The sequence below is a fragment of the Heptranchias perlo genome, chromosome 4 (assembly GCF_035084215.1).
Source record: "Heptranchias perlo isolate sHepPer1 chromosome 4, sHepPer1.hap1, whole genome shotgun sequence".
Classification (NCBI taxonomy): Eukaryota; Metazoa; Chordata; class Chondrichthyes; order Hexanchiformes; family Hexanchidae; genus Heptranchias; species Heptranchias perlo.
Window position 1 is genome coordinate 120702940 of NC_090328.1, and position 24873 is coordinate 120727812.

General features: G+C 40.5%; 1 protein-coding gene across 1 annotated transcript in view; it reads left to right on the forward strand.

Moving 5' to 3' along the window:
- The window catches only part of snx30 (sorting nexin family member 30), a 101157-nt gene that overhangs the window by 40214 nt on the left and 36070 nt on the right, over positions 1–24873 (forward strand). Inside the window, exons 2-3 of the mRNA XM_067983606.1 lie at positions 21625–21813; positions 23460–23570. Of these exons, the coding sequence (XP_067839707.1) occupies positions 21625–21813; positions 23460–23570 (300 nt within the window). The remainder of the gene's footprint in view (positions 1–21624; positions 21814–23459; positions 23571–24873) is intronic.

The window sequence follows — 24873 nt, forward strand, 5'->3', positions numbered from 1 at the left end:
TAAATGGCATAGATTCAGAACAGATCTAGCAGCTCAAAACTGGGCATCCATGAGGTGCTGTGGGCCCTCAGCAGCCACCGAATTGTGTTCCAGTACAATCTGTAACCTCAAGGCCCGGCATATTCCTCACTCTACCATTACCGTACTAAACAGCGGAAGCAACATGCTATAGACAGCTAAGCAATTCCACAACCAACGGATCAGATCAAAGCTCTGCAGTCGTGAATGGTGATGGACAATTAAACAACTAATGGGAGGAGGAGGCTCTGTAAACATCCCCATCCTCAATGATGGCGGAGTCCAGCACGTGAGTGCAAAAGACAAGGCTAAAGCGTTTGCAACCATCTTCAGCCAGCAGTGCCGAGTGGATGATCCATCTCGGCCTCCTCTTGATATCCCCACCATCACGGAAGCCAGTCTTCAACCAATTCGATTCACTGATATCAAGAAACGGCTGAGTGCACTGGATACAGCAAAGGCTATGGGCCCTGACAACATCCCAGTTATGGTGCTGAAGACTTGTGCTCTAGAACTAGCTGTGCTTCTAGCTAAGCTGTTGCAGTACAGCTACAACACTGGTATCTACCTGACAATGTGGAAAATTGTCCAGGTATGTCCTGTCCACAAGAAGCAGGACAAATCCAATCTGGCCAATTACCACCCCATCAGTTTACTCTCAATCATCAGCAAAGTGATGGAAGGTGCTGTCGACCAGTGCTATCAAGTGGCACTTACTCACCAATAATCTGCTCATCGATGCTTAGTTTGGGTTCCACCAGGACCACTCTGCTCCGGACCTCATTACAGCCTTGGTCCAAACATGGACAAAAGAGCTGAATTCCAGAGGTGAGAGTGACTGTCCTTGATATCAAGGCCAAGTGTGGCACCAAGGAGCCCTAGTAAAATTGAAGCCAATTGAATTGGAGAAAACTCTCCAGTGGCTGGAGTCATACCTAGCAAGGGAAGATGGTAGTGGTTGTTGGAGGCCAATCATCTCTGCCCCAGGACATTGCTGCAGAAGTTCTGATGAGGTGTAGAGCCAAGTGGACCTGGTGGAACCCAAACTGAGCATTGGTGAGTAAGTGCAGCTTGATAACGCTGTTGATGACACTTTCCATTAGGGAACCAGATGGGTTTTTACAACAATCTGGTAGTTTCTTGGTCACCATTACTGATACTAGCTTTTTATTCCAGATTTTATTTGATTAACTGAATAAAAGTTCCCCAGCTGCCGTGGCAGGATTTGAACTCATGGTTCTGGATTATTAGTCCAGAAACATAGCCACTACGTGACTGTACCTGTGCTAGTGGCTAGGGTTGCTGACTTAGCATTTCTATAGTTTAGGTTGAGAGGTAGAAGTCTGTGCCCAGTCTCACTGTTTATATTGCTAAATCTAGCTCCCTTATCCCAGTGTCAGAATTGTAGACCCACATTTAGAAACTACAGAAGTGTTAAGCAGAAAACATTAAATCTTTAGTGCAGGCTGTCTAGAGGAACGTCACGGTACGGGCTGCACTTGTATCCACTTTCCAAAGATGAATGGACAGTGTTCTAATCCACTGTGCCACTCAGTCCCTTCTCTTCCCTCCCTATCTCCCTGCCCTGGCAGCTGTGCTGTTCTGTTTTATCTGCAGTATTTCTTGATCAAAATTGGCTCCACAAAAACTCTGTTAAAGATAATGTCCTGGAAATGTTGACAGATCCTTCCCAGCTTGTGATACTTTATAGCAGAATATGTTCTTCACAATATTTTTATCAGCTAAATGTGACAGTTTATTTTGCAATGGAATATTTAACAATTAGAAGTAAAAGTAAATTCCTGCATTTTAGAGAAATGGGCAGTATTATCGAATACTCTAGAGTAACTTGATGGGACCCAATTCTGCCCCTGAGAATGTACTCTAAATCCATAACTGCTCTGATCTCATTGCTGCCAATCAAGCAGAATGAAGTACCAGTTTAAGACCAGTAATGTGTAGTTGCAGCATATTGGTCACATTTGAATGGTGTGGATTGATGGCAGATTTTGACTTTATTGCATCCCCAATTTTCATCGCTCCATCGTTAGCAGCCATGCTTTCAGCTGCCTAGCCTCTAAGCTCGAATTCCCTCCCTAAACTTTTCTGCCCCTCTCCTCCCTTATGACGCTCATTAAAACCTACCTCACTTGTCCTAATATATCCTTATGTGGCTCGATGTCACACTTTGTCTGCTAACACTCCTCTGAAATGCCTTGCAACATTTTATACATTAATGATGCTACATAAATGCAAGTTTAAATTTTTTTTTAAAAAAAGAAAATCTCCCCTTAAATATTTGCAGCATATATGTATTGTGTAGTGTCGGCCGTTTTGTAATTTAATTAAAACTACTTTAGTTCTTAACTCAATTTGTGCATTGTTTTATCTTTTTAAATCTTTTATTTGCCACAGATTCATTGAAATTTAATTTAAACAAAACACTATGCACAAAGGAACAATAAATAGTACTTAAACCATCAATTCTAACAAGTTCCTTCGGCACACTTTTTTAGGTTTAAATGTTGTTCTTCCTGTGGGATGTGGATGTCTTTAGCATTTAACCTGAGACATAAAAAGAACAGCAACAAAAGCTGGCAATTCTTTGGTGTCAGTATCTGATAATATAGGCCAATGCTATTTCTCTTTTTCAGATGAAGTGCTTGCTGTGCATTTTTCTAGAACTGTCTCTACTTCAGCATCTAATGCTATTCTCCTGTCATGTTCCATGAGGCAGTATAGAGTGATCAAAAGTAAAGCAATACATATATTTGAAAACCTATTCCTGTACACAATTCATCAATTTATGCATTATACACATGCTTTAGTCAGACCAGGTAATGGTGCTCAAGGTTAATGAACTTACCTTTTCTCTATCATCAACTTCTAGCCATCAAAAAAAAATGGGGTGCCTGTTTATAACACAATATTTCAAGGTAATTTTGAATTTTAATAGAAATCTTCTGTCAAAAAATATTATATTTGGGAGTATGGTGAAATTGACTTGCTCCAATGTGTGATGGGATATGATTCAATGAGTTGATCATGGCTGTACTGTCAGGTGGTGTATGGTGTATGGATTTTGGTTGTGTGGGGGGGTGGAAGATGGATAGGAGGTTTATTAAATGGGGCAAAATGTATAACAACTTGCATTTTTATAACACCTTTAACATAGTAAAACATCCCAAGGCGTTTCGTAGGTGTGTAATCAAACAGAATTTGACACCGAGCCACGTAAGGAGATAGTAGCTCAGGTGATCAAAAACTTGGTCAAAGAGGTAGATTTTAAGGAGCACCTTAAGAGGGGGAAGAGAGGCGGAGGGGTTTCGGGAGGGAATTCCAGAGCTTGGGAACTAGGCAGCTGAAGGCACGGCCGCCAATGGTGGAGCGATGAAAATGGGGGATGCACAAGAGGCCAGAATTGGAGGAGCGCCGAGATCTCGGAGGATTGTAGGGCTGGAGGATGTTAGAGATAGGGAGGGATTTGAAAACAAAGATGAGAATTTTAAAATGGAGGCATTGCGGGACCAGTAGCCAATGTAGGTCAGTGAGCATAGGGGTGATAGGTGAACGGAATAGTTAAATATGTATAATTTTGAAATTGCCTTGCGCCCATTGGATTTTTCTTTTGGTATTTTGCTCTGAACCAGCCTTCAACGTGTGCTCTTGGTAGTCTTCTGAGCAGTCTGCTTTTAGCCTGTCTAAATAAAGATGCTTTATGATCAGATTGTGTGCCAAGTCTTGGAGTGTGGGTGGGGAGCAAGATGAAATGCTGCCCATATAGTAGGAAAAACCCAGGCACGTGATGGAAATGTTTTTTTTAGGAAACATTGACAACAGCTTCTAAATGTTTGCCAAATGACATCACCTTAATTAGTATTTATGTAGTTGTTTGGCGTCATTGAAAATGTGAGCTTGCTGCTGGAAGCTGACTTTTGTGGAAAGCACAAATGAATGTATTGGGAAGTAGCCTGAATTGTAACATCGATATTATGATCGACCCTAACCTGGTAGCTGGGTTTCTGAGGAGAAATTCCTGCTCAACTCCTGAATGTGCCATTTCCAATTGCATCCTGCCATTTCCAGCTTTGTGCTGTGGTCCAGGTGTAGACTCTAACCTGTGGTCTGAATCTGGAAATTCCACTGTAGTATTATGTATAATCAAAACTGAAAAATTTCACAGCAAAATTCTGAAATGGGGAGGGGGATGTCTGTGGAACATTCACTTTTCTATGTAATGTAAATATGAAATCAAGAGTAACAAATTATCAGGGATGAATAATCAACAGAAAACCAAAATCAAGTTGCTCCAATTTTTAAAATTCAAATCTGCCACTCAAAGTACTGTAAAACTGATTATTATCATTCAAATTTGTTTATGGTTTTTGGCTGCCATTTTCCTTTCAAGTCCAAGGGAAGCATTGTCCATTTGTAGATGATGATCAAAAAATAGCAGAAGTATTTACTTTGTATCGGTCTTTCATAAAGATGAGGATATTAGAAAGGTGACTTCTGAAGTGATCAAGAGTGAGATGAGCATTATTATGGATGAAAGGAACATTTTAGATGTTGGAAGACCAAGTATCAGGGCCTGACTGGATTGAATCTAGGATCCTGAGGGAGGAAACTGCAGAGAATGTAGAAGCTATATTTCAGGGCTCTATTGAGTGTGGATGTATGCTGGAAGGCTGCAGAGTGGCCAGTGGAGTACCCATTCTACTCAATCTCTCCTAGGACAACCCTCTCCGACGACATCCGTGAATTACAGGCCAGTTAGTTAACATCTGTGGTAAGGAAAATTTTAGAACCTCTAAAGGTGAAATTGCTACATATCTAGATAGAGGAAATAGTTAGAAGTTGCTAGCATGGATTTCTAAAGGTATGATTGTGTTTGAATCTTTTTGAGGAGGTAGTAACCGACATGGTAGATGCCTGGGAGGATGCAATGGACATGGACTTTAGGAGAGCCTCTGATAAGGTACCACACGGGATTACTAGAGAAGATTAAGGTAAATGGAATTAGGGGCAGGATTGCAAACTAGATTTAAAAATTGGTTTAAAAAGAAAACAGCAGGAATTGACTGTTTTTCAGAATGATTGGTAATGGTGTCCCACAGGGTTCAGTTCTGGATCAACTGTGTATATCAATGATTTGGATATAGACCTAAGACACAGAGGGGTCAATTCACAGATTATTGCCCAATTTGAAGGTATAGTTAATTTTTTAGAAGACCAAAGGAAAATACACAGGAATATTGGTAAGGTGGGGGGGGGGGGGCAATGGGCTTAAAAAGTAGCAGATGGGATTCATTGTCTGTTCGTGTGACATGATGCATTTAGTTTTTAACAAAAAAAATAATGGCAGTAATTATACTGCGAATGGAAATACGCTCGATGCTGTGGCAGAGTAGAGGGATTTGGGGGCACAGGTTCATAGGACATTAAAGGCAGCATCTCTGGTTGATCTTAATTCCAATAGCTTATCACACGAGGTATAGAATATAAAAACCAAGCAGTAATGACAAGTCTATATATAAAAGTTAAGATCTCTGTTGTGTGCAGTATGGGACTCCATACTATAGGAAGGATATTGAGGCTTCAGAGAGGGTACAATGCAGATTTGCTTAGATGCTACCTGCTAGAGGAAGCACAAATACGAAGAGAGATTTAGAAAAATTGGGGCCAAGATACCCTATTGGGTAGGGTGAGGAGTTCACCCTGATGAGAATATCATTTACAGTGAGCAGTACTACTCGACAAGTGCAGCATTTTCTTCAGCCTCTTTTGGGCTCAGCATGTTGCTGGCTTTGGGCTTAAGACCTATTTATCTATGTTTGCCCTGATCTCTCTCTCCCCCTTTTTTTTCCCCCCCTCCCCACGTAGATCAGGCAGAGCACCAGGTTGCTGCTGACAGCTGGGTGGAATAGGCAAAGGTTTCCCTCAAAGAAGTGCTGCCTGACTGTAAGAGACAAGAGCATGAAAGACATCTTTTATGGTTAGCAGTAGTTTTTTTTTCTGGCTCTAGAATTTTTGACTGTTGACCACCGTTTGAAACCTTTTGGTGTGGTGGATATTGAAAGTCCTGGTAATACCTAAACCTTGATACCCCAATAGTGGAGGGATCCCAGTCAGCATTCTCTGTGAATGCCATTATGCATCAGATTCCTAACATGCTGATAGTTGGTGTCTGCACTGAGCTGCTACTGGCACAAAATCTGAATTAACCCTTCCTTAAAGTTTAGATGTTTCTGGTCAGTCAAAAATGTAAGCTGCATATGTTGGGGACCTATTGGATACTATGGCTCGGATTTTGCTATCAAAATAATGGTGAATTTAATGGCGTTTGCTGTTAATGTATAAATCGTTCAGCAACTTGTGACTAAGAGATACCGTGAATCGCCACAAGTTACTGGATGATTTGTGCTGCTCTGCCGTTAGCCTTGCGAAAACAGCACCTTGTCCTCAACCTTCCTGTGAGTTTCATGAAATTGCTGCATTTGCTCATAGCCAGTTAAACTCGCCACAGCGAGTTAGGGCTGGCACTTAACAGTGCAAGAACCTTTTTTTTAATATTTATCTTCCTGCAATGTCACTCAACCTCTCCAGTTTAGAAAGGGAACAATTGAAACTGGTGCCTCATTCCTACAAGTAGTAAATAGTTGTTAGAGATTTCTTAAACTTTTTTTCTTTTTAAAAAAAAAAAAAAATTTCTCATTTCTTTTTCTGCATCTAAGAGATGCACAAAGATTCACCCTATTTCCTTCTCAATCGTTCCTCTTGCTTGCTTTCTTAAATCTCATTGGTTAAGGAGATAGTTGGTCCCGTTGTTCACCAAGTTCCCAGAAGCTCCATTGCCCTCACCATGCCTGTTATCAGCTTGCACTTCCAGCAATTTGCAGGGCAAAAATTTTTCAAGCTGAAGGGTGAGGGGGGAAAAGTCTAACTGAGAATGTTGCGAGATGCCCCACTCCAGCAAAGCCTGGGCCAGTATTTTAATAGGGGCCCAACTAATGGGGAAACTCACTAATGCATTACTCAGATACATTAATGAATCAGACAAGTTTGCTATGAATAGGTACTGATTTGAAATAAGGGAGGGACTGTGGTAAGAATTGTATGGGGGAGGTGGAGTGAACCATTTAAATCTGGTCTCTGGTGTTACCAGCTGGCACCCAGATTGTAAAATTGATGAAAAGAAACATGTTTCAAAGTCTAATCTTTTTTGACCATGCTTCAAATTGTTTTGGGTACGTCTATAGTTCTGCTTTAAAACAAAGGGTTGAAGACTTCTAACCAGTGGGCATGAGAAGAATGTTCTTCCTGCTATTGGAATATGAATCTACATGAGGTTTAACGTATCCTAATATTTCTTGTGTTGATTCCTTATAGAATGCTAAAGCTGTTTGTGCTAGCATGCTGTATGTGATCTCGCTGAGCGGAAGTGCAAATTGTTACTTTATGGCTATGTCCTTGGAAACTAGATTTCACTTGCTCTCGCTATCATGTTATTTGTGGATAAAAGGAGATGATTAACTTGTCTTTTTTTTCCTCGTTCTACACAATCAGATTGGAGAATTTTTGGCTACTGTTCCTGCCTGTTCTATTATAGAATCATAGAATCATAGAAGTTTACAACATGGAAACAGGCCCTTCGGCCCAACATGTCCATGTCGCCCAGTTTATACCACTAAGCTAGTCCCAGTTGCCTGCACTTGGCCCATATCCCTCTATACCCATCTTACCCATGTAACTGTCCAAATGCTTTTTAAAAGACAAAATTGTACCCGCATCTACTACTGCCTCTGGCAGCTCGTTCCAGACACTCACCACCCTTTGAGTGAAAAAATTGCCCCTCTGGACCCTTTTGTATCTCTCCCCTCTCACCTTAAATCTATGCCCCCTCGTTATAGACTCTCCTACCTTTGGGAAAAGATTTTGACTATCTACCTTATCTATGCCCCTCATTATTTTATAGACTTCTATAAGATCACCCCTAAACCTCCTACTCTCCAGGGAAAAAAGTCTCAGTCTATCCAACCTCTCCCTATAAGTCAAACCATCAAGTCCCGGTAGCATCCTAGTAAATCTTTTCTGCACTCTTTCTAGTTTAATAATATCCTTTCTATAATAGGGTGACCAGAACTGTACACAGTATTCCAAGTGTGGCCGTACTAATGTCTTGTACAACTTCAACAAGACATCCCAACTCCTGTATTCAATGTTCTGACCAATGAAACCAAGCATGCTGAATGCCTTCTTCACCACCCTATCCACCTGTGACTCCACTTTCAAGGAGTTATGAACCTGTACTCCTAGATCTCTTTGTTCTATATCTCTCCCCAACGCCCTACCATTAACGGAGTAGGTCCTGGCCCGATTCGATCTACCAAAATGCATCAAATGTGTACAGTTTTGGTCTCCTTATCTAAGGAAGGATATACTTGCCTTAGAGGTGGTGTAATGAGGTTCACTAGATTAATTCCTGGAATGAGAGGGTTATCCCATGAGGAGAGGTTGAGTAGAATGGGCCCATATTCCCTGGAGTTTAGAAGAATGAGAGTTGATCTCATTGACACATGTAAGATTCTAAGGGGTCTTAACAGGGTAGATGCTGAGAGGTTGTTTCCATTGCTGGAGAGTCTAGAACTAGGGGGCATAGTTGCAGGATAAGGGGTCAGCCATTTAAGACTGAGATGAGGAGGCATTTCTTCGCTCAGAGGGTTGTAAATATTTGGAATTCTCTACCCCAGAGGGTTGTGGGTGTTGAGTCATTGAGTATATTCAAGGCTGATGTTGATAGCTGGAGCTGCCTTTTACATTAGAAGTGCAGTGGGAACTCTAAAGTGCCTTGGGATGTTCAATGTTAAAGGTGCTATATAAATGCATGTTGTACTAGTCCATTGTTTAAGGAGGGAGGAAGAAACCAGGAAACTACAGACCTCAGTGGGCAGTCTCCACTTGCAACCAGCTGTTTCACCTTGCCTGTGGATTTAGAATCTACAATCTCTTAATAGCAGTCCTTGACTTCTGGTATCCATAGTGTTCTTATCTCTATTTGAAGCTTGGGGGGGGGGTGGGGGGGTTTAATTTTAAAATTTTATTACCCAGTAATTCATGTTTGAATACACTGCCTGAAATGGTGATGGAAGCAGATTCAATAGTAACTTTCAAAAGGGAATTGGATAAATACTTTAAGTTGAGAAATTTGCAGGGCTGGGAAAGTAGGGAAGTGGGACTAATTGTATAGCTCTTTTCAAAGAACAGGCACGATAGGCTGAATGGCCTCCTTCTGTGCTGTGACATTATGTGCTGTTGAAAGTAGGGAGAAAAGTTTTACAGTAATTTTTTAGTTGAAAATTTCATACTAAAATTTAACTTTTAAGCCGATAAGTGAGAGGCAGCAGATTGAGAATGTAGAAGTGATTGGATTCAGTGACCAAAAGGAATGGCGATACCAGTGTGAGAAGGAATGAACAACTGCCTTTTGAATGACATCTAGAAATAAAGATCTTTAAATTGCTTAAAGGCAATCCACATACGTTGCACACTAAAGGCAAACTGAGTGTGTCTAATATTTAATTTCATAGATCTCAATTTGGAATTTTTGATTAAATATTTTGGGACTTGAGTGGTCAAAATTATTATTCTTGCAGTGTCAGAGTGGGAGTTGGCAGGACTGTATTAGTTCTGTGGCTGTGCTGTTTGCTGTGGAAGGTGTGAAAGAGTGCATCAAGTAATCTATTTTCTTTTTCTTCCTCCCCAACCTAAGGCCTCAAGAATGATTAGTCTGTATTCTGAATGTGGATATGTTGACATGGCTCAAGATGGGCATTTACAATATGATCAATTAAGTGCTAGCCCATAGCCCATCAATTTGTGACACTGGGATTCCAATATGATGTATTTCCTAAAATTATCAAAACTGACTTGGGAGTGACCTGGCCATAAGGGAGCATTACAGTAACAGAGTATCCAATTTAAAAAGAAGTCACCTCTGTGTATGCTGCCATCCCAATACTTTCCCTTTGTTCTACCAAGGATTTAACTTTCCTCTTATAAAGAGGATACTTAACTAGGCCTGCCATGTCTAATGTGAGCTCACCACTTTCAGTAAAGTGTCAAGTGATGATTGACTGCCTCTGTAATCTGTGGAATTCATGTTTTGTTCCCAGTGCTGCCTAGTGGAGGTGATTGCAGAGCTGCTGGATGAAACCGGACACCTGCTTATTCACTTGCACCTACCATGAGGAAAACTCTCAAATGGGAAACTACACTTACCTGGTGTATTGTAGCCAATATCTGAATTAGAACCTATTTAGGAGGGCACGGTAACTGAAGAGAATTCTGATCTTTGTTAATGCAAGCTATAATCTATCTCTTTATATATGTGCAAATAATGTGCATAAACTTTCTCTAATATTTGACATGCATGTTTTGCAGATTTCCTTTTTATAGGCTATTTGAAGCTCCTGATCCAGTTTCCTATACCTTATGGTCAACTAGCCAAGCTAATTGCAGCCTGCTTTGAGGCTTTCAGTATGTGCATTTATGCTATTTGAATCAGATAGCAAATGCTTTGTTTATAATTTGGTTGCCACCTGTGTGCCAGGTTGGAATTTGCAATAGATTTGTATGCAAATTGCTGACAAAAATGTTGAGAATCTTCTGCTGCAATCCAAAGCCCAATATTACACTTTGTCCTAGCTATGGCAACATAAATTTTCCACTTTCTTACGGCTGCCAATGGTGGAGTGATTAAAATTGGGGCTGTGCAAAAGGCCAGAATTGGAGGAGCGCAGACATCTGAGGATGTAAGGCTGGAGGAGGTTAAGATATAGGGGGATTTGAAAACAAGGATGAGAATTTTAAAATCAAGGTGTTCCCGGACTGGGAGCCAATGTAAGTCAGCGAGCACAGAAGTGATGGGTGAATGGGACTTGGTGCAAGTTAGGAAACGGGCAGCAGAGTTTTGGATGAGCTCAAGTTTATGAATGGTGGAAGATGGGAGGCTGGCCAGCAATAATATTGGAATAGTCAAGTCTAGAGGTAACAAAGGCATGGATGAGGGTTTCAGCAGCAGATGAACTGAGGCAGGGGATTCGTTTCTTGTCTGATTTGTGTTTATTTCATTTACTGATAGTTCCTGCATCTTACAACCCTTAAAAAAAAACTAAATTTCAAAACTGATTTTGACTTCACTGTTTGCCAGGGATGACTGACCACCTGTCTGCTTCTGAACCATGTGCGTTACTTTCAACAGTGGCATGGTAGATTTGAAAAGTCGGCGGAAAGCTGCCTGACTTCCAATGATGGATTTTTAATATATAATTGTGCACAAAGCTAATTGGATTGGGCAAAAAATAGTCCCTCTTTAAGTATACCACAGAGTAGTTTACTCCTCCTGGTACCTCATTCATTGATAATCATTGGTATATTACCAACCCTTCCTTTTTTTTTGTTATATTTACATGTTGGATTGATCTGATGGTGTCTATGATCTGACCATGTCCATCTCCTTTGGCTGAGAAACTAGCCAATTTTTTTTATGTCAGTTGCTTCCATTTCCAAAGAGTTATGGTGTGATTTAAGACTGGCATACTTTGTTCTTTTGTATAGCCTACGAAAGATGGCAATATTGGGAGGGAAGGCAGGCCAACAATGATATTTAAGGATTTATTTTATATTAAAGCAACAAGTTTGCTGAGATTTGTGGCTTTATTACTGTATTAAGACACTTTTTATTTAAAAAAAATCTTGCACTTGAGGCAAAATAAAAAGGGGGAAAATTTAAGAAAACAAATTTTGATGCTGGTTTAAAGATAAATAAAACTGTGCGTTCCATCAATGTGGAAGTGGGATGGAACTATAGGAAAGTTTATTTGGTGGTGAGAACTTCTTCCTAAGTAACACTTCCTTTTCTATCAAAGGAAGCCACAAAAATGTGGATTTAGTTGTTGCCTGATGGGCAGACAAGAGATATCATTTGATTTCATCATTGTAAATGGAAGATGGAAATCTAGTGTTTTGTCACCCAGATTCTTTGTGACTGATGTCTGCTCTGACCGTAAGTTAGCTTTGGCATCGGTAAGGTTGAGACTGAGCTGCTGGAAAAGCATTTAAAACAAAAAATCTGGAATCTGGACAAATTGAAAGAAACAGACATCAGAAACCAGTACAAAGTTGTTGTAGAAACATCATCGCTGCAATAACTGAAGAAATGGATGTAGAAGAGATGTGGAACTTCATCAAAAATAGAATACCAAGTATTGGGTCTCAAACAACACTAAAACACAAATGGATAACAGAAGCAGTCTTGGCGTTGAGTGAAAAACAGACAGTTTAAGGAGAGCATAAAAGCAGATCCTAATATTAGGACTGAATACAAGTGAAGTATCTGGCTGATGGTGGTCTCAATAATGAGTTGAAGGTGGGGCGGGACTTAGTGCAGGCAGGACTCGCTGCATATAGTGACACTGCTATTCCTGGCTAGAATGAAGATGATTGACAAGGGAATTACTCAATCACTCCTCCAATTCATTGGCTGACAGTGGTGTCAATAGGACAACAGATGGCGTGTCTGCCAGCTGATGTATTGTATTAGCCACTCTCCAGCCTTCCAGTATACATCCACACTCTAGAGCCTTGAAATATAGCTTCTGTAGCCTCAGCAATTTCTTCCCTCCAGGATCCTAGATTCAATCCAGTAAGGCCCTGGTACTTGGCCTTCCTTTAGCCCAACATCTAAATTTTCCTTTCATCCATTTTAATAACGCTCATCTCGCGCTCTCTATCACTGAGTCACCTGTCCGATATCCTTCTCTTTATGGAAGACTGATGGAAGTATGTTGCATTTTGAGGAGTGGGTGTCTAGCTTGAACTAATTTTTTTTGCAGTTATCTTCCCTCTTTTTTTTGAAATACTAATTTGTACTGGTATCCATGAGGATTAGCAATCATCAATATCTTATTTATGTGGGTTTTCTTCATTTGTGATCTTAAATGCTGTATGTAATATGCCATTTCACATCCCCTCCCCTATAGATAAATGGGCTGGGGCTTTCCACATTTGCATTTGCTAGCCCACAATTTTCTATTCATTCATTATAATGGGTAGAAAATTGTGAGCAGGGAATGCAGAAGTGGAAATCCCCAGTAATGAACTTTAGTTGTCTCTCAGGCTCAGCACGTTTCAAACTATTATGTATTTTTAAGATAATAGTTGAAAATACTTTAGGATTAATGGATTGCTGTTGGGTTACCTAGCTTGTCTTTAGATCTGATGGAGCCATTCCATTTTCAACCTTGGCAGAAAGACCTAGCTGTACCTTGCATGTTCTCTTATTCTGTTAGGCTGTAGCTTTCATATTTTTTCCTTCAAATCCTTTTTTATTTTAAGAAACCAAAATATTGATTCATCTAGCTTCCATATAGTTGTACATTTTATTCATATGGTAATTTTCAGTATTGATGTGCCTTTGGGGGATTGATTTGTATGGAGTTGGTCGTTGTGACAGTGCTTATGGGCATTAAGTCATAGTCCTCCATTGTTGTTTCAACAGTTTACTTTGAGCATGTATTTATTCCAATTGGTTTTGCAGTTAGTAGATATTTGCCTCTGTCAAAATTTTAAATGTCCCTTCTGTTTAAGTCACTTGATGTAGTTCATGGTAGAGCACATCAATGAAAGATCAGCTTTCTAGCTCCAGCTATTGCTATTCTTCCTATCTCATGTCAGTCAACAGTAGGAGTGGCTGAGGGTGACTGACCCTCCAGTTTTTGCTTCTGTTGTGTTGAATTAATTTTAGGGTCAAATCTTTCATTTCTAATTCACTTTTATCTGCTGAGATAGTTGTAGACTGTGGCAAATAGTGTAATTACAAGTGTTATGTATAAGATATATTTGGGGGGAAGTTTTTTTACTAAGTTAAGGGTGTGTATTGGTAAACATTCATGTGTAGTTGATACCTTCATTTGTATGGCTGTTTCTAGTATTGGCAGTGTGCCTTTTTGAAGGATTGTATGGAGTTGTTAGAGAATAGGAGCAGGAGTAGGCCATTCGGCCCTTCGAGCCTGCTCTGGCATTCAATATGATCATGGCTGATCCTCTATCTCAATACCATAGTCCTGCTTTCTCCCCATACCCCTTGATGCCTTTTGTGTCTAGAAATCTCTCTAGCTCCTTAAATATATTCAGTGACTTGGCCTCCACAGCCTTCTGTGGTGGAGAATTCTACAGGTTCACCACCCTCTGAGTGAAGAAATTTCTCCTCATCTCAGTCCTAAATGTCCTACCCCGTATCCTGAGACTGTGACCCCTCGTTCTAGATTACACCACCCCCCCCCTCTCCAAAAGCCAGGGGAAACATCCTCCCTGCATCCAGTCTGTCTAGCCCTGTCAGAATTTTATATTTCAATCACAATGATGCTTACTGGCATTGAGCATGTCTTTTGAGTACTCTGTTGCATCTCTGTTAGATGCTGAGAGATTGTTTCCCATGGCTGGAGAGTCTCGAACTAGGGGGCACAGTCGCAAGATAAGGGGTCGGCCATTTAAGAGGAATTTCATCGCTCTGAGGGATGTGAATCTTTGGAAGTCTTTACCCCAGAGGGCTGTGGATGCTGAATTGTTGAATATATTGAAGGCTGAGATGGATAGATTTTTCGAATCTAGGGGTATCAAGGGATATGGGGATCGGGCAGGGAAGTAGCGATGCGGTCTAAGATCACCCATGATCTTATTGAATGGCGGAGCAGGCTAGAGGGGTCACGTGGCTTACTCCTGCTCCTTTTTCTTATGTTGTGCCAACAGTGTATTGTGAGCTTGTTTGCTGTGATAGTGGAGCCACAAACAGCACATGAGGTGTAGGGAGCTGGTTGCCATTGCTTCAAAGAAATGTAAACATTTAAAAAAAAAACTTGCTGTTTTGCACTTTCAGATCTCTATGAACATGCAAGTGCTTCACATCTGATCTATTTTTGAAATGCAGTGGTCATGTAGGAAAACATGGCAACAAAGTAACATGGCACCTATTTTGTGCACAGGAAGACCACGCAAGCAACAATGAGATTAATGACCAGTTAAATTGTTTTTTGGTTGTGGAAAGAATATTGATTAAGGAATCAGGTGAAACTCCCTACTCTTCAAATCATGCCATGGGATACCTAATGTCAACCTGAATAGGCAAATTGTACCTGGGTTTAACATCAAGGATGGCACCTCTGATGATGCAGTACTCCTTCAGTAATTCCTGTTAATGGCATAATGGGAATTATGACATCTCTCATGGAATGAACTTTGTAACCTGTGATTTTTGTAACTAATTTGTGAAATTGGCTGTGATTTTTATAAATTGGCATGTTCTGTTGTAACCCAGCTGCTTTTGAGCTAAAAGGCAAAGTTGCAATAATGTAACTTGAACAAAATTTTATTGTTCCCCTTACTATAGCAGAATGAGTATTTTTGAAGTTGCTTGCTGTGGATTTTTGGTGAATTGACCTATTAACTCCTGCAGGGATATCATCTATATGTTGTATTCACAACTGCTATGAAATGAGTTTGCAAATGGAGAGGTGACTCAGACATCTGACTGACTAGTTGATACCTTCCATAAGTGCTACATTTCGAGTTTCTGCGCAACATTCTTTGAAACCATGATACACTTGTCACTGTGTATCTGCATGTTTAATTATTTAGGGCTGTCTACAGCTCTTACCATTGTCCTCCACCTGGCTCATCCTGGTTCTCAATATTGATTGTTAGCTCTTACCTGTCACATTGTAGCCCAAGAATGGAAATCTGCTATCGCACTATTAGATACATTGTATCTTGTGCTTGGTTTCTTGTAGAATGCTGTCCTGTGGTTGACTATTGTTTCCAACCTGATATCTTGCATGCAGACCCAACATTTGAATTGACCATCTTAAGTATGTTATGTACATTTTGGACCAGAATTCACTGAGCAGCAAACGAATGGCGCCTGCCATTCGTTGGACAGTCTACGGGTTAAGTTAAGTCTGAGCTTTTGCATTGAAAGTTGCTCTAAGTTAGAGATCCAAACAGGGTGGTGCCCTCTTCAGGGCATCTGGGACCTGTGTGAACAGGGCAATCAACTGTGTTTCTCCTTAACTGAAGAATTGTTAATGAGTAGCACTGAGTCTGAACCAGGAAGTGTAAGTTAGAATAGTGAATTCAATGTCAAATCAGGTACAGAAAGTGAGAGCGGGAAAGAAAGATTGGATTGAGAGAGAGATATGAGAATGTAAAAAAAAAATTAAATCTCCAACAATTAAAAGCTGAAGGAATGAGACTCTACGCTTGTAAAAGTTAATTTTCAGTGCCAGTGAGGTGGTTTGGCAGTGATTGACTGACTTATCACGTCATTAAAAGGGTATTTAGACTGGAATGGACAAGCTCTAACTTTTTGTGGTGAGTTTTTTTTAGTCCATATCTACGACATAAGTACAGGAACTTCGTGCTATTCAATGTATTTGAATGATGTCAGACAGCGCGATGCTGTTTTTGCAAAGCTGATGGGGCAGCGCATCTCGGACAGCAACGTCTGAATTTTCGTGTTTAATTGCGAATGTGTGCTCACCGGAAGTTGCTGGCCGATTTGCGCGGCAATAATGAGCTCTGTTAGCCTCACCGTTATTTTCACAGTAAATTCTGGGCCTATGTCTTCTAGATTTGGGTAGGATAAATCACGCTTTGTTGCTTTGTGGGTTGGGGTGAAGATGTAAACAAATTGGTGGAATTACACGAGTACCTTTTTTATATAGCACACACAGCATTCCCTACCTCCCACTAGAATATAATGTTCAAAACACAAACCATTTAATGCATTTCCTTGCCTCTGTTTCACTCCTCCCCTCCTCCTGCTAACTTGTTGAGCAGTCTGGGTGGACTACTTTTTTCCTTCTCCCCCTTTTCACTCCTCCTAACTCTCTTTGACCACTCCCCCCAAATGAAATGGCAACTGACATCTGCTTGATATCTATGGGTGGTCTAGCTAAGTTCTCTCTTGTGGTGAATCATTGGCTGTTCACTTGCTCCAGTGTGCTACATTACTGCATTGTTCATAGTTTATATAGTTAAAAAAAAATTACAGGCCCTCTTCACTAAGCTGCTGTAGCTCTAGGACTTGGTGTCCCTAGACAAGAGGGTCATCTCAGTGATTAGGTAGACAACAGTGTAGCTGAAGTAACCTACGAATCCACGAGAGTAATGTCATTCTAAGAAGAGGTACTTCCTAATTGGGTGGGAGGCAGGCAATAAGTTTCTAGAAGGGTTTGTTTTCAGTAATTGGATGGGGAGAATTCAATTTAAATTTTGATTTTATGTTTGTGCGGAGTGGTTGCTTTTTCAGAAGTACAAAAGTTCTTGATGTAGGAAATATGAGTGGAGCATTGGCTGATTTGCAAGACTTCAATTTCAATATAACTGGGTATAGGACATAGCAAACTTCAGGCCAATATGCTTGTACTTGGGTATGTTGGGAGACATGGGTAAGAGAGGGTTAAAATGGAGAGTATGAACTTCACACAATAAGAGTGTATAACTGGTAGAAAGGTACACTCACTACCAAATGCACCAGATATACAGAAGGCCTCATTTGAGATAGATGCTAGCCCATTGATACTTCATTAAATCTGGTCTGGCAACCTTGGGACAGGGGAGATAAGAGGGCTGAGAAAGTGGAAGGTGAGTTCACCTTTACCTATGTTAATCAAGAGAAGTATTGTAGATTATACATTAGTCACTACTTTGCAGATTAAAGACGTAAAGCTATACATATGAACAAGATATTAGATCGTTGTGCAGCTTGCCATATATGAACCTTTTTTTAGTAAGGAACTTGTAGCTCAAGGTATAAGTGGCAGACTGTAATGAGGATTTGGAATCTGAATAATGAGCTGTTATATGTTGAGTCCCTAGCCACCAGGTGTGGTTGTAAATAGTATTTTAAATGTATGCTTAAGTACTATTGTGTGTATTATATCTAATAAATCTGAACGCTTGACCTCAATGTTTCAAGCACCTTATTGATTTTGTGGAATAGCTAGAATGTGCAATCATAAATACATCCTCTTATTTTTGTTGGCTTCTCCTTGGAGTTCTAGATTTAAGGAGGTAAATATTTCCTTCCCTCTCAGGTAAGCTGACCAGGATGATTTTGTAATTAAAATACTAGTTCTGTATTCTCCATTGACATTTTTTTATGCTGGTCAGTGGTAGATTTATAATATGACCAAGCATGTGCTTGTTCTTGTGTTGACTAATTCTAGAATTTTTAATTTTAAAACTCCCTAGAATACAGTTGGAGTGTGCAGTCCTACAACTTGAGGGAGGGTTGCTGTTCCTGGAATACTGAGTTTTCACTTCCATTTCCCCGCCCACCCCCCCCCCCCCCCCCCCCTTCCCTCGACTGCCCAAATTAAATACAATTTTGGTTAATTCATCCACGGTGATGTGCTATTTTCATGAACAGGGCTGTTGGGAATGGGGACATGCTGAGGCATACATGTGTTCATTAAATATTAATGGTGCTGCATTTGAACTATTTTAATGAGCATCAAAGTAATTGTTTTTAATAAATCATGTGCAGTCTTGCAATATTACTGTACTTGGGTGGATCATGTTTTGTGAAATGTGGGTTCCTCAAACTTGCTGCCCCATCAGTGGAATGTTTTTGAACATATGCCAAAATCAATGCAGTAAAGCGCTTTGGGACGACCAGAGGTTGCAGAAGATGCTGTAAAAATGCAAGACTTGTTTTTTTCTTTCCAATATTTCTAACTTAGCTTATTTGAAAGTACTGATTTTTATATACACAAATATTACAAAACTACAAGCCTGCATGTACCTTCTATTCTTAACACTTTCTCTTCTCTTTCTCTTCCCTTCCACCCACCCGGGGCCAAGGGACATCACTGATGCCTAATTTTGGAATTGCAAGGAACATGGGAACAGGTCATTCAGCCCTTGAACCTGTTCTGCCAGTCAATTAAATCATGACTGATCTATACTTCAACTCCATTTACCTGATTTTCATCCATACCCCTTGATACCTCACCTAATGTTGTCAATCGTGGCCATCAAAAATTCAGTTGACCCAGCATCCACAGCCTTGGAGGAGGGAGGAAGAGTTCCAGATGTCCCCTTCCCTTTTGTGTGAAAGTGCTTCATGATTTCACTTCTAAATGACCTAGCTCTAATTTTAAGGATATGCCCCTTTTGTTCTGGATTCCCCCAACAGAGGAAAGTTTTTTTTTTTTGGAGCTACCCTATTGAATCCCATTTACATTTTAAACACTTCTATTCCCTTGAGTTTAGAAGGTTGAATTGAAGTCAAATTTATGCAGCCTGTCCTCATTATGTAACCCTTAAGCCCTGGTACCATTCTGGTGAATCTGCACTATACCTCCTCAAAGGCCAATGTATCCTTCCTGAAGTGCCCAAAACTGAACTCTGTACTCCAGATAGGGTCTAGTCAAGGCTATGTACAACTGAAGCACTACTCCCTCCCCTTATATGCTAGCCTGCTTGAGATAAAGGCCAACAATCCATTAGTCTTTTTTTTGAATGCTTTTTGTACCTGTCCACCAGCTTTGTGATTTGACACTCAAATCCTATTGCTCCCCCACAGTTCCTAATCATTCAGGAAAATATTCCATTTTGTCTTTCTCAGATCCAAAATGGATGACCTCCCATTTCCCCACATTGAACTCCATCTGCCACAGTTTTGCCTGCCCACATAATCTCTGTCCTTTTTTGTAACCTTCCTGCTCTCATCTACCCAACTTGCTGTGCCTCTTAACTTAGTGTCATCAGCAAACTTGGATATACAACTCTCTTCCTTCAAGTCTCCTGCCTCCCAACCAATCACCAACCCATATCACAAGGTTACTTCCAATTCCATGCTCATTTTTGCAAATAATCTCCTTGGAACCTTATCAGATGTCTTCAGGAAGTCCATATAAATACTCCCCTGTTCAACATGTTGGTAAACTCCTTTAAAAAAAAATAAAAAAAATTAAATGATTCATAATTTGACCTACCTTTCATAAATCTATGTTGACTCTTGATCAGCTCATATTTGTTGAAGTCCTCAGTCGCTCTGTCTTTAGTAACCTGTCCACGACTAATGTTAAACTGATGGGTCTGTGGTTTCCTGGTTTCTCCTTGCTGCCTTTAATAGATTGACATTTGCAATTTTCCAATCCAAAGGCACAATTCCTGAATCAAGAGCTTTGGAAAGTTAAAGCATCTGCAATTTCCCCACCTGTTTCTTTTAATACCCTCGGGTGGAAACCTGGAGATTTGTCTATACTCAGTCCCATTTATTTTCTCCACTACCAGTTTCTTGCGTTAAATCTAATAAGTTCCTCCCCGTGGCTTATTTTTAGTTTCCCTTGTACCGTGTCTATTTTGTCCTCTTCTGCTACTGTGAAAACTGAAAATATTTGTTTAACAACTTTTACCATTTCCTTGCTGATATCTTTAATGAGTCCACATTTCTCTTACCACTTTTTCCTTTATAAAAACTTTTACTGTTGGCTTTATCTCTTGCAAGTTTTTTTTTATCATGCTCCCTTTTTGCACCTTATTACTTTAAGATGGGAATAACAGTAGAAGCAGCTCACTGACATCAGGGCAGGTAGTGCTGTTGAATCTGTCGCTTTTATATCTTGGGGTGCTTTATCTCCTGAGGATCTGTCTTTTACTGGATGGTTTTGTAATATACTGGGGATCATTAGTAGGACTGGAGATACAGTAACTAATAGATAAGTCCCTATTTCTCTCAGACCATTGGTTTTAACTTTTAAAAAAAAAAATCCTTACCCTGCTTTCTCCTTCTGTCCCATCTCGCTCGTTGTGCTCCACTCCCTGACTCAGAATGGGACTGTGCTGAATGATACAACTATGCTCCAGACTGTCATCCATGACTCGGGTGGCACACTCCTCTGCGTTAGAAGGCAGTGGGTTCAAGTCCCACTCCAGAGACTGGAGCAGAGAATCCAGGCTGACTCTGACAGTAAAGCACTCCCTCAGTACTGCACTGTGGAGTGCTGTCTTCCATATGAGACGTTAAACGTCTGCCCCCTCAGGTGGACATAAGATCCTATCATATCATTTTGAAGAAGAGTAGGGGAGTTCTCAACCAACATCACGATAAAAATTATCTGGTCATTATCACATTGCTGTTTGTGGGACCTTGCTCTGTGCAAATTTGCTGCCATATTTCCTACATTACAATAGTGACTACACTTCAAAAGTATGTACTTGGCTGTAAGCTGCTTTGGGATGTCTTGAGATTGTGAAAGGCACTATGTAATGCAAGTTCATTCTTTTACTTGTAAGCAATGCCATGGGAGATCTGCTCGACTTAAACTAATTTCTTGATCAGTGTTTTTATATCCTTGGGCTATAGGCAAAACAAATTTTCTAAGTCTTTGATAAAGCAAGTGGAATCCGCCTGCCTTTGAGTTACCAGGTTACGTTTGTTTTGTTTAACTTGGTACAGTGCATTACATCTGTTTTTAAATAGGTAAAATACAAAACCAATTCTTGATGTTGCTGATGTACCTCCTTTACGATTTTTTTTAGGATCCAGTATTGCCCAATGGGACACCAGTGGAGACGTCAAGTCCTGCCTCTTCCTCATCTCTCCTGAATAGACTACAACTGGATGATGAGCTGGATGGTGAAACCAGAGATCTCTTTGTTACGGTTGATGACCCAAAAAAACACGTGTCTGCGATGGAGACGTATATTACATACAGAGTTAGCACAAAAGTATGAGAAAAATTGAACTGTTAATAATTTCCTGCTACACTTCTGTTTCAAAAAGTATGCTCTTATTTTTAAGGTAATGTCAGATCTCCCTAGATATTGTTCACAATGAGTGGAAATATGCAGAAAGTTGTTGCAGGGTCTTTTGTGATGTGGGAATAAGGGCATGGGACAAGTGGCAGGAGGGTGTAGTATTGGTAAGAGGCAGTAGGAGGAATAATAAGTGGGGAATGGGGGAAGGTATGGACGTTCTCTGTGGATGGGGCTGGACGTTTTAGAAAAGGCCTTTCTAGCACTGAGCCAGGGAGAGAGTGTTTAATATTAAAAAAAAACACACTGCTTAGCATGTACTTTTAAATGACACTGACTTTCCCAGTTGAAGCAGTTTTGGAATCCCGGAGCCCTGCCCAGCTTGGAGAACTTCCAGTCTTGAGTGAGAACTGGCTTTACGTTGGTTAAGAACGCAAATAGGCGCAGGAGTAGGCCATACAGGCCCCCGAGCCTGCCATTTAATAAGATCATGGCTGATCTTAGACCTCAACTCCACTTTCCCTGCCCGATCCCCATGTCCTTTGATTCCCCTAGAGTCCAAAAATCTATTGATCTCAGTCTTGAATCATCCACTGCTTATCCTGAGACCATGTCCCCTAATTCTAGACTCTCCAGCCAGGGGAACCTCTTTGCATCTACCATGTCAAGCCCTCTAAGAATTTTATACGTTTCAATGATATCACCTCTCATTCTTTTAAACTCGAATATATTTTCAACATCTCATAGGGCAACCCTCTCATCCCAAGAATCTATCTAGTGAACCTTTGTTGCACTGCTTCTAAGGCAAGTATATCCTTCCTTGGGTAAGGAGACCAAAACTGTACACAGTACTCCAGGTGTGGCCTCACCAAAGCTCTGTACAATTGTAGCAAGACTTCCTTACTATTGTACTCCACCCCCTTTGCAATAAAGGCCAACATACCATTTGCTGCAATAAAGTCCACTGTACCATTCTAAGGGCTGGATTTGAGCACTCTTGGGTGGATGGTGTTGTGGAGCACAGTGCCACCTGCCTTGGAGTGTTAACTGGAATGGCTCAGTGGGAAGTAACATAATAGGGATAATCGAGCACGATGGAAATAGCATGAAAGGAGAATGTTCATTTTCCCCCTCTTGCTTCTAACGTTTTGGGGAGATTAAAAAGATTGGGTTGGTGGGGTGGGGGGTGTATCCTTGGCCAATTTCAAGAAATTAAGGAAGTTCCAGGAGTGTTTGCCCATGATCACTAGATGAGGCTAACTATCCTTCCAGCCAATATGTTGCAATGTCCTCCCCACTCAACACATCCGGAACCCTATTTGCTGCCTCTACTTAACACTACTTATGAACCTCTATTGATGGGGGTAAATCTCTTGTGCTGGAATAGACATGCCTCGAATTTGCCTGGTCCCATGTATGCATTGGCAGACAGAAATCTTCCCCCTTAATGCATCATGATTTTAGTTGTTTCTAAGATAGTTTTAAAATATTAATGATAGAATTGTACATTCTGTTCCAAGTTTAGATGTGTCAAATCAATTCCTTGTATCTTAAACTCTCTTGAAATGCAATTTCTGACCTGACACTTCCTGTTCATTAATGGTTACAATTACTTTCAGACCACCAGAAATGAGTTTGACTTACCCGAGTACACAGTACGACGTAGATACCAGGATTTTGATTGGTTGAGGATTAAATTGGAAGAATCACAGCCAACTCATCTTATTCCAGTAGGTATTAGACAGATGTGGTTTTGGGATATTTGGGCCTGTAGTTTCTCCTTTGGGCTCAAATTGCGCTGCCATATTTTACGCTGAGTTTCTGCTAAAATGCATTAACATGATCACAAACTTAAAATCTGCCATGAACAGTGCAATTTGGCAGCTTAACATAGCGTAATTTTTTTTGCAATCAAATATTCCTTGATTTATTTAAGAGTGGCAACTTGGTGCAGTTTTATTAAACAGCTGAAAATGGGTTCACCATTTTAAAAATAAGCATTTTTAATAAAGGTTTCCAGTCCCCTGCCTGTGAGTAACCTGATTTTAAACTCACGGAAAATGACTCCAAAAAAACCTCAACTGAAGCATTTCCTACTTTCATTGCTGCATACTAGTTAGTTTTGTAGTAAACTTATTTTTTTATTACTTAAACATTTAAACTGTGCCTAAGAAAAGTAAATTAATTGTAAAATCCCTCCGTGAATGGCCGCAGGTGGGTGCAATCGGCAGAAACTCACCATCCTCATTGTTTGGAGTGCAGGGGGGCATGGCCAGTTTTATGGGCTTGGCTTGTTCCACTGATACCGTTTTTTTATTTTTGGCCAGTGCCAAAGATCTTGGAAACTTGAATTACGCCCACGTAATTTGAAATTCTGTGATGTATTGCGCTGAAAAAGCCAGAGCAATCTAGCAGATACTCGGACTTGCTATTTATCCTCTACATGGACAGGAATTTTAATGCCATGTGCTTGCTCTGCTACCATCTCCTTCTATTCCCCTTTCTTTCTAACTTATTCTTAAATGTTGACATGACCTCTGCAATCAGTGTTTCAGTAGTTCAATCCAAAGCCCCTCAACCCTTTCTTTTTAATAGATTAACTATTACATCTCAATGTTTGTGTCCTATATCTAAAGTTGGCCTAAGCTCTTTATGTCCCTTGCCCTCAATTGAAGATGTTGACTGTTGGGCAAGGTAATGGAGACCTACTGGTTGATGTAAGTGATTAATCAAGTGTGAACTTAGACCATGAATGTTAGCTGCCTATTTAACCATGGAAGGCATCAAGGCCCAGCCTAATCCTTTGCTTACATCTACACCCACTTTCTTGCAGGAAGTATAGGACAGCAAGTAGGAAACCCTAGTCTTTTCTGCTTGTGCTCATTTTATTTTTTTAACCTTCCCTTCCCCCAGGCCCAGGAATAGAGGCGAGATGTGCTTGCTGCACAGACTGGGAATTGAACATGGGCCTTTTAGAACTACACTAGCAGGGCTTTACTCAATAGGGTGTTGGACGAGGGAGATATGTCTAAT